This window comes from Molossus molossus, unplaced genomic scaffold (genome assembly GCF_014108415.1).
Source record: "Molossus molossus isolate mMolMol1 unplaced genomic scaffold, mMolMol1.p scaffold_m16_p_9, whole genome shotgun sequence".
Lineage (NCBI taxonomy): Eukaryota > Metazoa > Chordata > Mammalia > Chiroptera > Molossidae > Molossus > Molossus molossus.
Window position 1 is genome coordinate 97607267 of NW_023425403.1, and position 18317 is coordinate 97625583.

The following is an 18317-nucleotide window of genomic DNA, read 5'->3' on the forward strand; positions in this document are numbered from 1 at the left end:
TCATTATCTTTACACTTATTGTCTGCTTTCCCCACCCTTTCCCCTAAAACATAAACTGTGGTTGTAGCAAGAAGGTTCTAAGATTGCCCCAGTGCACACACCTTGCATAACTTCTTCCCCTTGAGAAAGGACAGAACCCGTAAATATAATGAGGTATCACTCCCAGGATTATGTTAGGTTAACAAAGGGGATTTTGCTGATGTAATAAAAGTTACTAATGAGCTGATTTTGAGTTAAAAAAAATGACATTATCCAGGTGGGCCTGACTTAATCACAGGGGCCACTTAAATCTGGGTGCAGAGGTCATTCCAAGCAAGAGAGGGCACCTGGCAGGAAAGAGAACTTGGCCTCAAGAAGCAGAGAACCCCAGCTAACAGCCAGCAAAAATGTAGACACCTCAGTCCCACAATTGCAAATAAATGAAGCCTACCAACCACTTGAATAAGCGTGGAAGAGAACTGAGGGCCTCAGATGAGATGGCAGTCCCAATGGACATCTGGATTTCAACCATGTGAGACCCTGAGCAGAGATTCCACCTAAGCCAAGCTCAGACTTCTGACCTAGAGAAACTGGATGATGCTAAGTGGGTGTTGGCTCAGGCCACTAAATTTGTGATTGTTGTTATGCAGCAGCAGCAAACAATAGTGTAGAAATATTTGCCTATTTTGTTCACTGAGTTATATTCTCAAGACCTAGAACATGCCTGGCATAGGAATAGGTACTTGATAAATATTTACTGAAGGAATTTAAGTGGAATTAATTTAGCCTTAGAAACATCTCACCACATTCTCCTTATTTTTCACATGTTGCTTCAAACCTGTAAAACTTTCATACTCTCTATAGACAAATATTTCATGAACTAGAGCTGAATTCTATCCAGAAATCAGTTGTCTGAGGTTAGGTGCTATAAGAACTTCTGCGGTTTTCAGATAAGCTTGGGGTTTCAAGTCCCTACAATCTTCCAGGAAAATTCAAAAACATCACAAGCGCTCTAGTTTTTTCTAAACACAGGGGTGCTCTAATTAACAACAATGACAACAAAAAACTATCATATGAAAATCTAAACTTATAATATAAACAAACTCAGCAGAGGTTCTCTATACTGAAAAAAAATGACCTCTAATTTTATAACAGTATCCAGGAAAATAATGTCCTCAAATATCCATTTTACATGGTATAAAGACATACTCTAATCTACTAAAGTGGTCCAGTTCATGCACTCATTCAGCAAACATATGTTGAGCACCTACTACGTGCTAGATGCTAAGGCTCAAAAGGTGAGCAAAAGAATCCATTAACTTTACTCTAAAAGGGAGACAAATATCAAACCAATTCATTATTGCTTATATAAATAGACATATGCATACAAGTACAAAGTGCTAGGCAAATTAAAGGGGGTTATAATTTGAATTGTGATCTCAGAGAAGGCCTGAGGATGAGTAGGAGGTAACCAGATGGAGGGAGTCACAATAATAACCCAAAGAATGAGGAAAATAAAGATTGTCTTATGGTGTTGTTATTAGGAATCAATGAACAGGAATGTAGGCACTTTACTTGGTCGCTGCCCCTTCAAAGTTTTTGATACAACTGAATCCTCTGTTCATGTGTACTGCTCAGCTCCCAGGAAGACCTCAGAAAAGTTCTATGAGTTCTTTTATTTTATTATTATTATTTCATTAATCCTCACCTGAGGATATTTTTCCATTAATTTTTAGATAGAGTGGAAAGGAAGGAGGGGGAGGGAGAGAGAGAAAGATCAATGTGAGAGAGACACATCAACTGGTTGCCTCCACATGACCCTGAACCGGGGCCAGGGATCGAACCTGCAACCCAGGTATTTGCCCTTGACTGGGGATTGAATCTTTGACCCTTTGGTCGTTGGGCCGATGCTCTAACCATTAAGCCAAACCGGCCAGGGCTAAGAGTTATACTGGGTAGATGAAAAGGGCTGCACACAGAGAACTACTTTGAATGCTGTGGTTTTCATTTATAAGAAACACAGTGCCCTGCACAGTGTAAAAGCTCAAAATATAGTGTCTATATTTATTTACTGATTTTTTAGCCCCTGATGGTGCTTAAAGATATCTAGGTAACATTGCTCCTCCATTCCTTATGATCTGTGAATCTGAGCACTGAATGCCCATGGGGAACTTGGGCATGCACAGCCCTCTCACAGCATATAAACACCTGACATACTGTATGTGTTTATTGTCCCTCCCCGCTAGACTTCAGGGTCCATGTTCACCTGCTTTGTTCACTGCTCTGTTCTTGGCACCTAGAACAATGCCTGGCATATAATTTGTTAAGTGAATGAATGATTTCTGACCACTGTTCTTTTCATGTTTATTTGATTGCTTGTTTTGTTCCTACCTTTGCAATTGCATGATGAATGGAGATAGAATAGATCTTGTATTCAAGTATGCAAGTGGAGGGATTGCCTCCTTACAGTTTTCCCCTCTGTTTTAGCCATTTGCTTGGCTATGGTACATGACTGCTGCTTCTCTGTAAGAAGACACCCATTGCCACAGGGCATTCAGGGCCTCATGTGGGCAAACTATACTCTCCCTGCACTGTTCCATTATCAAGGTTAGCTACATGCTGCTTTGCAACAGGAATGTGAGCCCATAAGGAAAACAAGAGCCCTGTCACATCCTAGCAGGGCTCTGAGACCGATAGTGTGGTGGACGCTTGTGTCTTGCCCTTTTCTTTTGTTCATAACAGTATGCTCCATATCTGGGGTGTTCCTTCAGCCTGGATCCCAGACTTAAGAACCCAGTCCACCCACAGCCAGTATGGAAGGAGTGAGAAATAGATGCGTACAATTGTAGGCCACAGAAATTTGGGTGCTGTTACTGCAGCAAAGCTAATACAACAATTATTAACTGTCTGAGGGAGTAAGAATTAAGGAGGTGGAAAAACTTAGGAAAGCTGTCTATAAAAATTCACTAGAAAAGAAATGACAATTTAAATAAATGGAAAAATGAGTCCATTAACAAAACCTTATCACAATTCTCAGGAACATATCTTTTACAGAAGTCTACCTGCTGATACTTTATTAAAATACTTAAAGAACGCTAGAAAGTCAAACCTTGAAATGAACTGAAGAAGGTTACAATGTTCGGATGTTTCATCTTTGCCAGAAGAATGACTTCTTTCTTTGAAGCTTCTTTTTCTTGGATGGGCATCTAAATTGCATTAAGAGACAGAATAGTCTGCAAAGGTAAGCTGCTTTCAAGAACATGCTTCCTGCTCACTCCTATTGTAACAATGGGGAACTGTAACCCAACCCATCATTCATTGACATTGTCTTTGTAAATGCTGATTCTGGCTAATGTGTAGCTTGTAGATAAACAGCATGTTTGTATAAGAATCCTAGGAATTAACTTCAGGAGATACTGACTCCAACCTTCAGTCATCTCAGTTTCTGGAGATTTGCTGACCTTCAACCACAGTCACTGGAATGTAAAATACAGCTTAAGGAATATAGTCAATAATATTGTAATAACTATGTATGCTGTCAGGTTGGAACTAGACTTATAGGGTGATTACTCTGTAAGTTATATAAATGTCTAGCCACTACACTATATACCTGAAACTCATATATTACATGTCAACTGTAACTGAAAAATAAAAAATGTTTTTAAAAAGTTCAGTTGAGCCCAGCTGGTGTGGCTCCATGGCTGAGTGTCACACCATGCGACAAGAGGTCGCTGGTTTGATTCCCAGTCAGGGCACATGCCCAGATTGTGGGCTTGATCCCCAGTAGGAAGCATGCAGGAGGCGGCCAATAGATGTTCTCTCTCATCGATGTTTCTATCTCTCTATCCCTCTCCCTTCCTCTCTCTCTCTAATATCAATAAAGAAAAAAAAAACATTTTAAAAAGTTCATTTGGGTTGGTGATACTGTATTAATTATTTAGGTATCTAGAGGAAAGTTACTTTAATATTTATCTTTCAGCAACAAAGGAATTATCTATAAAAATGCAATGGTTCAGCAGCAATCACCGCTGAGAAGAAATAAATAAAATCTGAAATATAAAAATGTATCATATAGTACATAAATTAGATCAGCAAACATCTTTATTAAGATTATCACGTGCCCTGGCCAATTTGGCTCAGCGGTTAGAGTGTTGGCCTACAGACCAGAGAGACCTGGGTTCGGTTCCCAATAAGGGCACGTACCTCAGTTGTAGTTTGTCCCTGGAACTGGGGTGGAGTGGTGGCAGACAGTCTATGTGTCTCTTTCATGCCAATGTTTCTCCCTCTCTCTTCCTCCCTCTCTCCCTCCCGCTCTATCTGAAGATAAATGCAAAAATGTCCTCTGACGAGGATTAAAAACAAAAAGATTACCATGTTTGCCTAGCCGGTGTGACTCAGTGTGGTCCCATGAACTGAGAGGTCCCAGTTCCATTCTTGGTCAGGGCACACGCCCAGGTTGTGAGCTCGATCCCCAGTAGGGGGCGTGCAGGAGGCAGCCAATTATGTAGCTCTCTCACATCGATGTTTCTATCTCTCTCTCCCTTCTCTCTCTAAAGAATCAATAAAAACATATTTTAAAAAAATTAACATTCTCAATCTCAGCTATACTGCCCTCCTAGCTATGTATATTTCTGTAAGTTATTTAACCCTCCAAGCTTAAGTATTTTCACACCAATTTAAATTGTATTGACAGTACATAGAAGTTTCAAAACAAAAATTACTGTATTACTCCTACCAGACTGATAGATTTAACTCCTTAAAAAATTTTTAACCACTATTTTTCATAAAAATATTATAAACAAAATTAAAAGCAAACATAAGTTAGGTAAAAACATACTTGCAATATATTTGAAGATTTGTATTTGTAATAGGTAAAGAATTCTGGCAATTAATCATTAATTCTGGCAAACACCAATAGAAATATGGTAAAATGCGTGAATAGGCAACTAGCAAAAATAAAAATGGCTGATAAACAAAAAAATTCAGCCTCACTCAGTAATTAAAAAATAAAAGCTAAAACAAAATTGATATAATATTTTATCTGTGAAATTGGCAAAGACAGTAAGAATGTTTATACCCACTGTTAGCCAGAATGCAGCAAAATGGACATATATATACAGATTAGTAAAATCTGAGAAGGCAATTTTACAATATGATACATTTTAAAATACTCTTATTTAAAACAATTATAATTAATTAATTAAAAAATAAAATAAAATGCTCCCAATTTTGTTATTGTTGTTTATCCTCACCCAAGGATATTTTTTTCATTAATTTTTCAGAGAGTGGAAGGGAGGAGGAGACAGAGAAACAGAAAGAGACAGAGAGAAACATGGATGTGAGAGAGACACATCAATTGGTTTGCCTTCTGCATGTGCCCCAACCAGGGCTGGGGATGGAACCTGCAACCCAGGTATGTGCCCTTGACTTGGAATCAAACCTGTGACCCTTTGGTGCATGGGTCCATAATCTAACCACTGTGCCACACCAGCCAGGCATGCTCCTAAATTTTTATAAAATATTTTTCTTTATTGATTTTAGAGAGAGGAGAGGAGAGGAGAGGGAGAGAGGGATAGAAACATTGATGAATGAGAACATTGACTAGACACCTCCTGCATGTCCCCTACTGGGGATCAAGCCCACAACCTGGGCATGTGCCCTGACTGGGAATCGAACCGGCGACCTCTTGTTGCATGGGTCAATGCTCAACCACTGGTCACATCGGCCAGGCAGCATGCTCCCATTTTTGACTTATTAATTATTTGAGAAATTTCTCCAAAGAAAATAATCAGAAATATGCCCAAGAATCCTAATACAAAAGCCATCATTAATGTATTTTATTATTAGTTCTTAATTACTCTAAATATACATGCTTGTGATTATAAAAAATAGTTATAGACAGAAAGAAGTATATAAGATAAATGTGGAACTTCCCCTTTTCCTCTTCACCCATTCCATGCATTCTTATTTTTTAGAGGTAATTGCTGTTAATTGTCAGACCCTATACACACACACACACACACATATATATGTATATATGTATATATATATATATATATAGAGAGAGAGAGAGAGAGATCATTTGTACATATAAAATGTTACTCAATCATAACAAAAACATCAAACAACATAATATCTGAAAAAAAGAGAGTTAGATAAATTAAAGTATTTTTAACCTGAAGTCATACTATGCAGTCATTAAAAATCAAGAGCGGCAATCTGCTATCATGGAAAGAGCAGAGGGAGAGTAAGGACGTGCTGGTTACTGCACACCTTTGAGCACATGACTTGACCTCTCTGAGCCTAGCTTTTTCACCTGTGCAATGAGGGTAATGACTCTGCCTTTTAGGACTGTTGGGAGGATTAAAGAAGTTGATACACGTTGTGTAAAACACTCAGGATGGCATAACATACCATGGGCACTCAGTAAGTGGTAACATTATCATTATTATTGTGAACATTTAATATTATCACATGAGAACATTTTATTATATGAAAACATTGAATGACATTGAGCCAGGATAGTAAGAAACTAGTAGAATAGGGAAACTGAGACAAGATAATTAAACAAGGCCAAACAATTTGACCAATTTATAGCCAGCTAGTGAATTGCAAAGCCTTAACTTCTCTGACCAAGGACACTTGATGGCAACTGGTTTATACCCTCCTCTCTAACCAGAGAATAAACAGCTTAAATCACTCTGGTTGGGAGGTAGGTTACAGAGCCATTTGTCTAGCCAAACCCAAGGACAGATGAAGTCAGGGGAACAAATAACAAAAAAACCCAGTTAGAGCCACATAGACCCAAGATAAAAGTAAAGCAGTGATGCTGCCCAGAAAATGATCCCAAACTCCCCTATATACTCATTTTAATGAATCAACAGAAGGACACCCCTGGAAAACTAATAAATATTCTGTTAAGACCCTCCACACAGACCTCCCCTGGGATTCCCACCCACAAAAAAACAGATAAGAACCCACAAGACAAAGACCAGTGCAGGCTTTCTCTGGAGCACATCCATGTCTTTTCTTAGGCATGAACTTTTTACTTTCTCCTAAAATCCAAGGGTCCCCACAAGACTTGCAACCAGGGGAGCAGTGGGCAGCAGCTGGGATTACCCCCTGAAACTGTCTCCACATCCCCCTTTGCTCTGACTTTCCAGTGAGCTAAAAGTAGCCCCGTCTTGGACCCCTTCCTTCCTGTAACGTTTCCTGGAGCCAATGCAGAGCACCACCTTGGCTCTTTCCTGTTGCTTCTTCTACTCTAAGTCCTGTCTTTGTGTCACTGTCCCCAGCTTTTATAGACATACTCTCAAAATCACCTGGGCTTGTATTGTGAAATCTTTCATGTACAAAGTCAGGAACCCACACACTCCAGGCCGGCCCGAGGCAGACGGGCTCACTGCCCAGTCTCTGTCCCTGACAACATGAGAAAGTATTCACAATAGTATTTGCTACATGTAAAAAGCTGCTATAAAAGAGTATATCCACCACAACACCAATCATTCGAATAACTTATAGAGTAGTACATTTATGCATTAAAATTAGCCTGGAGAACAATTCACAATAATGGTACTAGTGAGTAAGAGAGAGCTTATAAGTGATTTTTATTTTCCTCTAAATGGTCTTTTTTTCCCTATTAATTCTTTTCAAAATTTCTATCTTTATAATCAAGAAAACAACACTTTTATGTGGCAAGAAATAAAAAATAATGGTTGGATGATGATAGAAAATATTAAATTTTTGGTTTCTGGTCAAGATTGCAGAATAGGTATGAGCTGGTACAACCCACATGTAGCAGTTAAAAATCTGGGAGGTACCCTGCCCGGTTTGGCTCAGTAGTTAGAGCATCGGTCTATGGACCAAAAAATCTCAGGTTCAATTCTAGTCAAAGCACGTGCCTCAGCTGTGGTTTGATCCCTGACCCTGGTCAGGGTCATGCAGGAGGCAACCAATAGATGTGTCTCACATTGATGTTTCTCTCTCTCTCTCTGTCTCCCACACCCCCACCCCGCTTCAGAAAGCCAAAGGAAAAATATCCTTGGGTGAAGATTTATTTTTTAAAAAAATGCCCTGGCCAGTTTGGCTCAGTGGTTAGACCATCAGTGTGTGGTCCCAAGAGACCTGGGTTCGGTTCCCATTAAGGGCACATACTTCAGTTGCAGTTTGTCCTCGGCCCTGGTTGGTTTGTGCAGGTGGCAGCCACTCGATGTGTCCCTTTCACGTCTATGTTTCTCTATCTCTCTCTTCCTCTCTCTCCCTCCCACTCTATCTGAACAAAAAAATGGAAAAATGTCCTTGGGTGAGGATTAAAAAAAAATTCTGGGACGGATATCTCAGATGCTGAGTTTCTCTCCGAGGAGTGAGGGGTCCCAGAGCCACAACAGGCTCCCCAGTCCATGGTTCCAGTCCCGGGAAGAGAAATCCTCATAACTTCTGGTTGTGAAAACCAGTGGAGATTGTGGCTAAGTGAGACAGAGAGCTTCTTGAGTCCCAGGCGTTCCTTTTAAAGGGCCCACGCATAGACTCACTCGTTTATGGACTCACTCACTCTGAGATCCTGCACTGAGGTGGCAGCCTGAAAGCTGCCAGGGCCATATGGGGAGGAACTGAATTGCTCGGCTTCAGAGTGAAGGCTGGAGTAGTAGCTCTCTCCCAGACATAAGTGCTAGCAGAGGATATTGTTCCCGTGTTGAGCCCTTCCCCCACCCAGCGTGCAGGTGCGGGCAGGTACCTTGTCTGAGTTTCTGCTAACCTGGCTAACACACTTCATCCCATGCTGGTGATTCCCTGATACCCAGCCTCACCAAACTTTTGGGACAACCCAAGCCGCTTCCAGTGACTTTTCCATTCAGTCTGTCTTGGCACATGCCTTGGACTTTCCTAAAATTTCTCAAAGGTTTACAAACCTCAAAGAAGCAGTATTGGCCTCTGTGTGTCCCATACCTCTTGCTAGGCAGCTCCAAGCCTGGCACTAATGGCAGCCAGCCTCAGTTTGCCGTTTAGCCTCTCCCAGGCACCTCCAAGCCCAGCGCAAGTGGCAACCATTTGCAGATCACTTTGTTGCTCATACCAAGTGGCCCCAGGCAGGGTACACGCAGCTGCTGACCTTGGTCTGTACCAGAGCCCCTCCCAAAAGACCTCAGAACCAAAACACCTGATAGCCAGCATCAGCCCACTCAATCACCTCCACAAATGACATACTCACAACTGTCACCAGATACCTGCTAAACCAAATCCTGCTCCATAGGGTCAGCCCAAGCACAACAGCTACTCTGCTGTAGTCAGGGCCAGTCCTTGGAACCAACCAACCTGAGGATCAATGCCTCCCATTGACACACCAACAGTAATCAGGGAGAGCATGCAAGGGACACACCGAAGCAGCCAGCTCAGGTGGCCAGGAAGTCTGTCTTTTAGGCTTCACAGACACCTAGTACATAAGGCCACTCTACCTTAGATATATAAACAAACATAGGGAGGAAGCCAAAATGAAGAGACAAATAAACATATCCTAAAATGTAGAACAGAACAAAACTCCAGAAAAAGAACTCAACAAAATGAAGACAAACAATGTACCAGATGCAGAGTTCAAAACATTGGTTATTAGGATGCTCAACGATCTCAGTGAACACTTCAACGAAGAGATAGGAAGCAGTAAAATGGATATAGAACACATAAAAAGAACCAGTCAGAAATAAAGAACAAAATAATTGAAATGAAGAATATATTAGAAGAAATTGACAGATTAGATGAAGCAGATGATCAAATCAGTGATTTGGAGAATAAGGTAGCAGCAAAAATAAAAACAAGTTTTTAAATGGGCATAGTTTAAGAAACCTCTGGGACAATATCAAGTGTACCAACGTTCACATCATAGAAGTACCAGAAGGAGAAGAAAGAGAGGAAGGAATTAAAAACCTATTTAAATAAATAATGATGCACCCTGACTGGTGTGGCTCAGTTGGTTGAGCATCATCCCACACACCAAGAGGTAGCCAGATTGACTCCAATCAGGACACGTTTCCAGGTTGCAGTCTCGATCCCCAGTAGGGTAGTGTGGGAGGCAGACAATCGATATTTCTTTCTCATTGATGTTTCTCTCTCACCCTTCCTTTCTCTCTAAAATCAATAAAAACATAATAAAGGGGAAAAAAATTACCTTTAAAAAAATGAAGGAATGATGAAAAACTTCCCTAACCAGGTGAAGGAAATAGACATACAAGCCCAGAAAGTATTCAGCCTCAAACAAGATGAACCCAAAAGGCCCACACCAAGACACATCATAATTAAAGTCCCAATGGTTAAAGATAGAGAGAAAATCATAAAAGCAGCAAGAGAAAATCAATTAGTTACCTACTAGGGAGCTCCCATAAGACTGTCAGATGATTTCTCAACAGAGACTTTGCAGGCCAGAAGGGAATGGCACAAAATATTCAAAGTGATGAAAAGCAAGGAGCTACAACCAACATCACCCTACCCAGCAAAGCTGTCATTTAGAATCAAAGGAGATACAGAGCTTCCCAGACAAGAAAAAGCTAAAGGAGTTCATCACCATCAAACCAGTATTACAAAATAATGTTAAAGAGACTACTTGAAGAAGAAAGCCCAGCCGGCGTGGCTCAGTGGTTGAGCATCGACCCATGCACCAAGAGGCTGCTGGTTCGACTCCTCATCAGGGCACATGCTCAGGTTGTGGGCCCGATGCCCACATCTCTCACTGATGTTTCTCTATCTCTCTCCCTCTCCATTCCTCTCTCTTTAAAAATCAATTAAAAACTTTTTTTAAATTCTAAAATGTTAAGAAAAGAAAAAAATCAAAATATGAATAATAAAATGTCAATAACTACAACTTATCAATAATTACTTTATTTGTTTTTTGTTTTTTTTTTAATCCTCACCTGAGGACACTTTTCCATTTTTTGCACAGACAGAGTGGGAGGGAGAGAGAGAAAGGGAGAGAGAGTGAGAAACATCGACGTGAAGGGACACATCGAGTGGCTGCCACCCGCACGACCAACCAGGGCCGGGGACAAACTGCAACCGAAGTACGTGCCCTTAGCGGGAACCGAAACCGGGTCTCTCCGGACCGCAGGCAGACGCTCTAACCGCTGAGCCAAACTGGCCAGGGCTATCAATAATTACTTTAAATGTAAATAGATTAAATACTCCAATAAAAAGATATATGGTGTCTCAACAGATAAGAAAACAAGACCCTTACATATGCTGCCTACAAGAGACTAATTCCTGATCAAAAGACTGAAAGTAAACGGATGGAAAAATATTTTATGAAAATGGAAACAAACAAACAAAAAAGCTGTGGTAGCAATATTTATATAAGACAAAATAGACTTTAAAACAAAGGCTATAAACAAGAGACAAAGAAGAACCCAACAATTCCACTTCTGGATATTTATCCAAAGAAATCCAAAACAGTAACACAAAAGGGCATATGCATCCATATGTTCGTTACAGCATTGTTTACAATAGTTAAGATATGGAAGCAACCTGTGTCCATCAATTGATGAATGGATAAATAAGTGGGACATATACCAATAGAATATTATGCAGCCATAAAAAAGGAATGAAACCTTGCCATCTGCAACAGTGGATGAATCTAGAGGGTATTATGCTAAGTAAAATAAGTTAGACAGAGAAAAACAAATACCATATTATTTCACTTATATGGGAATACAAAATACAAAACCAACTAATAAACAAGCTCATAGATATAGAGAACATTTTGATGGTTGCCAGATGAAAGTGGGTTGAGGGGGATGGGTGAAGGGATTAAGAAGTACAAATTGGTAGTTACAAAATTGTCATGGAGATGTAAAATACAGCATAGGGAACATAGTTAATAATATTCTAATAACTATGAAGGGTGTTACATGGGTACCAAATTGATGTAGGGGAATCACTTAGTAAGTTGCATAAATGTCTAGTCACTGGGTTGTACATTTGAAACTAATATAATATTGTATGTCAACTGTAATTTAAAAATAAAAAATATTTTTTTTTAAAAAGGAGTAAAGCCCTGGACGGTTTTGCTCAGTGGTTAGAGCGTAGGCTATGGTCCAATGAGTCGCAGGTTTGATTCTGGCCAAGGGCTTGTACCTTGGTTGCAGTTCGTCCCGGCCCTGGTCAGGGTTGTGCGAGAGGCAACCTGTTGATGTGTCCCTCTCACTTCGATGTTTCTCTCTTTCTCTCTCTCTCTCTCTTTCCCTCACACTCTATCTGAAGATAATCGAAAAATATAAATTGTTTCCCAAACCTAATACTAAATACTAATACATGTTTAAATGGGAAAAAAAAGATAGAAAATATTAGTGTTTTGGTACTTGTAACAAAAAAAAGCAACTTAAGTTCTGGGTTCTAGAGTTTACTGGGTAGAGAGGCACTAGAGAATTAAGAACTGTAAGTTTCTCAAGAAAAGAAGTAATGAAAAACTGCATTAGAGTAGAAAGGAAGAATGAAGTAATAAATAGTAACACTGTGACACAGATGTGGCTGGGCAAACTTGATAACATAAACAAGTATGGAAAAGGGAGAATAATGCCCTGGCTGGTTTGGCTCAGCGGTTAGAATGCTGGCCAGGGGACCAGAGAGTCCTGGGTTCGGTTTCCGATAAGGGCATGTACCTCGGTTGAAGTCTGTCCCCAGCCCCGGTTGGGGTTGTGTGGGTGGCAACCAGTCGATGTGTCTCTCTCACATCGATGTTTCTCTCTCTCTCTCTCTTCCTCACTCTCTCCCTCCTGTTCTATCTGAAAAAAAAAGGGGGGGGAGAATAATGAGGCCTACTATAACATTCTACTTATTTATGGTATGGAGATAAAGGTTGTTCATGAGTAAAAGGATGAAAAAAAAATCAGTGCTATATTAGAAAAATATAATAAACTTTTGATGATCTATATTAAAGAATTAGAGAGATACTATGAAATGCACATATATATATTTACTCAGGTTTTGTTAGATAGGACAAGGGTCTCAAAGTCTGGACAGTTCTTACCAAATGCTATTCTTGCTGAATGTTAAAATACAGCACACAGTATTTTGCAGCTGCAATTTTACTGGAACCCAACAGGTAAATGTAGTCAACTACCAAAAAGATATCAACCTATAATTGACTAAATAGTATACATAAACAATGGTTAAGCCTCTTCCAGAAGGCAAAGCTTTGGATGTGAACCCATCTCCTTTATTTGCTGCAAATAAGTAAAACTACCTAAGGACAACTACGTCTTATTCTTGAATTCAGCACTCCAAGAGGCAAACCCCTTGAATTTGGGTAACAGATTCACCTCCCAATTAGTTTTTTATTTTTTTAAATTAAAACACTTTTATACTAATAGTATTCATGTAATTAAACAAATTAGAATATACTTTCAAGAGTTTTCTTTGTTAAACTCTGTCATCACTGAAGTTTAATTTGGCCAATACAAATCTATTAACAAGTTTAATTATGAAGTGAAATAGTCTTAAGTATGATGTATGGTACACCTGTATATAAATGAACATGGACAGCAAAAGGATACTACTATGGGAGCTGTACTGGAAGATTTATGAAAGCATGTAAAATTGCACATAAAACTTTGTTATTAGTGACTATACTAAATTTACTGTGCGTAATGAATAAATGTAATTAGTCTAGTCAAAGTTACTTTGGTTTAAATGTCTAAACAATGTCTCTCTTATTTTAATATGCCATTTGTATTATTGATGGGGTATTCTTGTATTGAAGAAGCTATTGTCAATATGTGATTTTATTTTATAGAATCAGCTAATATGACATGTCAACTTTTATAATATTTAGATAATTCTAACAACCATATATTTGACAATTTATTAAATGTTTTGCATTGGAAAAATGATTTTATTCTTCTTAAATATGCACTAGCTTAACAATTGAGCTCAAAGTATCTATCTACTGAATCATTTATCCAGTAAGAATTTACTGAATACCTGCTGATGTAAAGCATTATCAGGTGCTGTATGGAATATCAAGATGTATGAGACATGGATTCTGCCTGCAAAGAACACACGATTTAAGAAGGGGAAGAAAACACAAAATAAATAGCAACAGCACATCAAAGTAGAAAGCAATCAGTAATATAACAGCAGTACAAATAAAAAGCTATGGAGTTTACAGAGAAAGAAAGATTAGTATTTAGAGTGGGGAGACCCTGGAAAGTATCCTGGAGCTCAGGCTTGAACAAGTGGGACCCTGATAGCTGGAGATGGGCAGGCAAAGACCTTCTTTAAAGTAGAGCCCCATGCAAGAGCACAGAGGCAGGAGTGGAAAGGATTTGTATGTGAGAAAACATAAAGGTATAAGTGGACATCCCTGTCTTGCTGTTCTCAAGGAAAACACTTTTATTTTTTGCCCACTGAGTATGATGTTGGCTGTAGGTTTGTCATATATGGCCTTTATTATGAGGTATGATCCTTCTGTTCCCATTTTGCTGAGAATTTTTATAAAAAATGGGTGCTGGATTTTGTCAAATGCTTTTTCTGCATCTACCAATATAGTCATATGATTTTTATCTTTCATGTTGTTTATGTGGTATATCACATTTATTGATTTGCAAATATTGTAGTCTTGCATCCCTGGGATAAATCCCACTTGGTCATGGTGAATAATATTTTAAATATATTGCTGGATCCAGTCTGCTAATATTTTGTTGAGGATTTTGGCATAGATGTTCACCATGGATACTGGCCTGTAATTTTCTTTCTTTGTGATGTCTTTATCTGGTCTTGGAATTAGGCTAATGATGGCCTCATGAAAAGAGCTTGGAAGTCTTTCTGTCTCTTGAATTTTTTGGAATAGTTTGAGGAGGAGAGGTGTTAGTTCTTCTTTGAATGTTTGGTAAAACACCCCTGTGAAGCTGTCCAGAACAAGACAAGGATATCTGCTTTCACCACTCTTGTTCAACGTAGTGCTGGAAGTCTTAGCCACAGCAATCAGACAAAAAGAAAAACTAAAAGGCATCCAAACTGGAAAGGAGGAAGTGAAACTGACATTATTCATAGATGACACGATATTGTACATAGACAACCCTAAAGACTCCACCAAAAATCAACTAGATTTAATAAATAAATTCAGCAAAGTAGCAGGATACAAAATTAACATCCAGAAATTGACGGCAGTTGTTGTTGTTAAAATCCTCACCTGCGCCCTGGTCAGTTTGGCTCACAGGTTGGAGTGTCGGCCCATGGACTAAAGAGTCACGGGTTCGATTCCAGTCAAGGGGCACATACCTCAGTTGCAATTCAGTTCCCAGCTCTGGTCAGGGTTCTGCAGGATGCAACCAGTCTGTGTGTCCCTCTCACATCAATGTTTCTTCCTCTCTCCCTATCCCCAGCACCCCCTCCCCCCACTGTATCTGAAGATATATGGAAAAAATATCCTCAGGTGAGGATTAAAAATAATAACAATAATAATGAAATTTTCACCTGAGGCCCCGGCCAGTTTTGCTCAGTGTTTAGAGAGTTGGCCCCAAGACCCAAGACCCTCAGGTTCAATTCCAGTCAATGGAACGTACCTTTGTTGTGGTTTGGTCCCCAGCACTGGTCAGGGTCGTGCGGAAGGCAACCAATCGATTTGTCTCTCTCACATCAATGTTTCTCTTTCTCCCACTCTATCTGATAAATGGAAAAATAACCTCAGATGAGGAATCCTCACCTGAGGTTATTTTTCCATTGAATTTCTTTTCTTTTCTTTTTTTTTCAGATAGAGTGGAAGGGAGGGAGGGAGGGAGACAGAGAAACATTGATGTGAGAGAGATACATCAATTGGCTGCCTCCCCCATAACCCTGACTGAGGCCAGGGATCAAACCTGCAACCCAGGTATGTGTCCTTGACCAGGAATCAAACTTATGACCCTTCAGTCCATGGGCCAATGCTCTAACTGCAAAGCCAAACTGACCAGGGATTTATGGAATTTTTATATAGCAATAATGAACTCTCCAAAAGAGAAACTATAAAAACAATCCCATTTACAATTGCACCAAAAAAAGTTATGATACCTAGGAATCAACTTAAACAAGGAGGTAAAAGACCTGTTCTCAGAAAACTACAGGACTTTGAAAAAAGAAATAGAGGAAGATATACAAAAGTGAAAGTATATACCATGTTCATGGACTGGAAGAATTAACATAATTAAAATGTCCATATTGCCCAAAGCAATCTATAGATTCAACATAATCCCTATTAAAATACCAATGACATATTTCATAGATCTAGAACAAACTCTCCAAAAATTTATATGGAATCAAGAAAGACCCCCAAATAGCCACAGCTATCTTGAGAAAGAAGAACAAAGTGGGTGGGATCACAATACCAGACGTCTATATTACAAAGCCACTGTAATAAAAACAACTTGGTACTGGTATAAGAGTAGGTATGTACATCAATGGAATAGAATAGAGAGCCCATAAATCGATCCAAGTTATTATGCTCAAATAATATTTGACAAAGAAAGCAAGATCATACAATGGAAAAAAGACTGTCTCTTCAATAAATTTTATTGGGAAAACTGGACAGGAACATGCAAAAACATGAAACTAGACCACCAATTTATACCATACACAAGAATAAACTCAAAATGGATAAAAGACTTAAATGTAAGTCATGAAACCATAAATATATTAGAAGAAAACACGATCAGCAAAATGTCAGACATCTCACATATCAGAATTTTCACCGATACATCGCTTAGAGCAAGAGAAACAAAGAAAAGAATAAACAAATGGGACTACATCAAAATAAAAAGCTTCTGCACAGCAAAAGAAACCAGCATCAAAATGAAAAGAGAACCCACTTTATGAGAGAACATATTTGCCAAAGATATAATGGATAAGGGGTTAATTTCCAAAACATATAAAATACTCATACAACGCAACACAAGGAAGACAAACAAAAAAGCATTCGACAAAATCCAGCATCCATTTCTGATAAAAATGCTCAGCAATCTGGGAAAAGAGGGATCATATCTCAACATAATAAAGGTCATATATGAAAGACCTACAGCCAACATCATACTCAATGGGCAAAAATTAAAAGCATTTCCCTTGCCCTGGCCAGTTTGGCTCAGCGGTTAGAGCGTCGGTCTGCGGTCTGGAGAGACCCGGGTTCGGTTCCCGCTAAGGGCACGTACTTCGGTTGCAGTTTGTCCCCGGCCTGGTTGGTCGTGCGGGTGGCAGCCACTCGATGTGTCCCTTCACATCGATGTTTCTCTCTCTCTCTCCCTTCCTCTCTCTCCCTCCCACTCTATCTGTACAAAAAATGGAAAAATATCCTCGGGTGAGGATAAAAAAAACAAACAAACAAAAAAAAAAAACATTTGCCCTGGCCGGTTTGGCTCAGCGGTTAGAGCGTTGGCCTGCGGTCCCAAGAGACCCGGGTTCGGTTCCCGCTAAGGGCATGTACCTCGGTTGCAGTTTGTCCCCGGCCCTGGTCGGTTGTGCGGGTGGCAGCCACTCGATGTGTCCCTTTCACGTCGATGTTTCTCTCTCTCTCTCTGTTCCTCTCTCTCCCTCCCACTCTACCTGAACAAAAAGTGGAAAAATGTCCTCGGGTGAGGATAAAAAAAAAAAAAAAAAAAAAAGCATTTCCCTTAAGAACAGGAACAAGACAAGGATGCCCACTTTTGCCACTCTTATTTAACATAGTACTGGAAATCTTAGCCACAGCAATCAGACAGGAAGAAAAAATAAAAGGGATCCACATTGGAAAGGAGGAAATGACACTGTCATTATTCGCAAATGACACGCTACTATACATAGAAAACACCAAAGACTCCATCAAAAACTTACTAGACTTAATCAATGAATTTGGCAAAGTAGCAGGATACAAAATTAATGTCAAGAAATCGATGGCATTCTTATACACCAATGATGAACTCACAGAAAGAAAAACTAAAAAAAAAATCCCATTTACCATCGCGGCAAAAAAATTAAGGTACCTAGGAATAAACTTAACCAAAAAATATAGGACCTATTCGCAGAAAACTACAGGTCATTGAAAAAAGAAATAGAGGAAGATATAAAAAAGTAGAAGCACATATAGGACCTATTCGCAGAAAACTACAGGTCATTGAAAAAAGAAATAGAGGAAGATATAAAAAAGTAGAAGAAGTTCATGGATTAGAAGAATCAACATCATTAAAATGTCCATACTACCCAAAGCAATCTATAGATTCAATGCAATCCCCATCAAAATATCAACAGCATACTTCACAGAACTAGAACTAATATTTCAAAAGTTTATATGGAACCAAAAAAGACCTTGAATAACCACAGCAACCTTGAAAAAGAAGAACAAAGTTGGAGGGATCACA

The 18317-nt window shown here is 39.3% G+C and overlaps 1 protein-coding gene across 1 annotated transcript in view; it reads right to left on the reverse strand.

The window, feature by feature from the left end:
- NEK5 (NIMA related kinase 5) overlaps positions 1–18317 on the reverse strand; it is a 115257-nt gene that overhangs the window by 85389 nt on the left and 11551 nt on the right. Inside the window, exon 3 of the mRNA XM_036249999.1 lies at positions 3089–3185. Within this exon, the coding sequence (XP_036105892.1) occupies positions 3089–3185 (97 nt within the window). The remainder of the gene's footprint in view (positions 1–3088; positions 3186–18317) is intronic.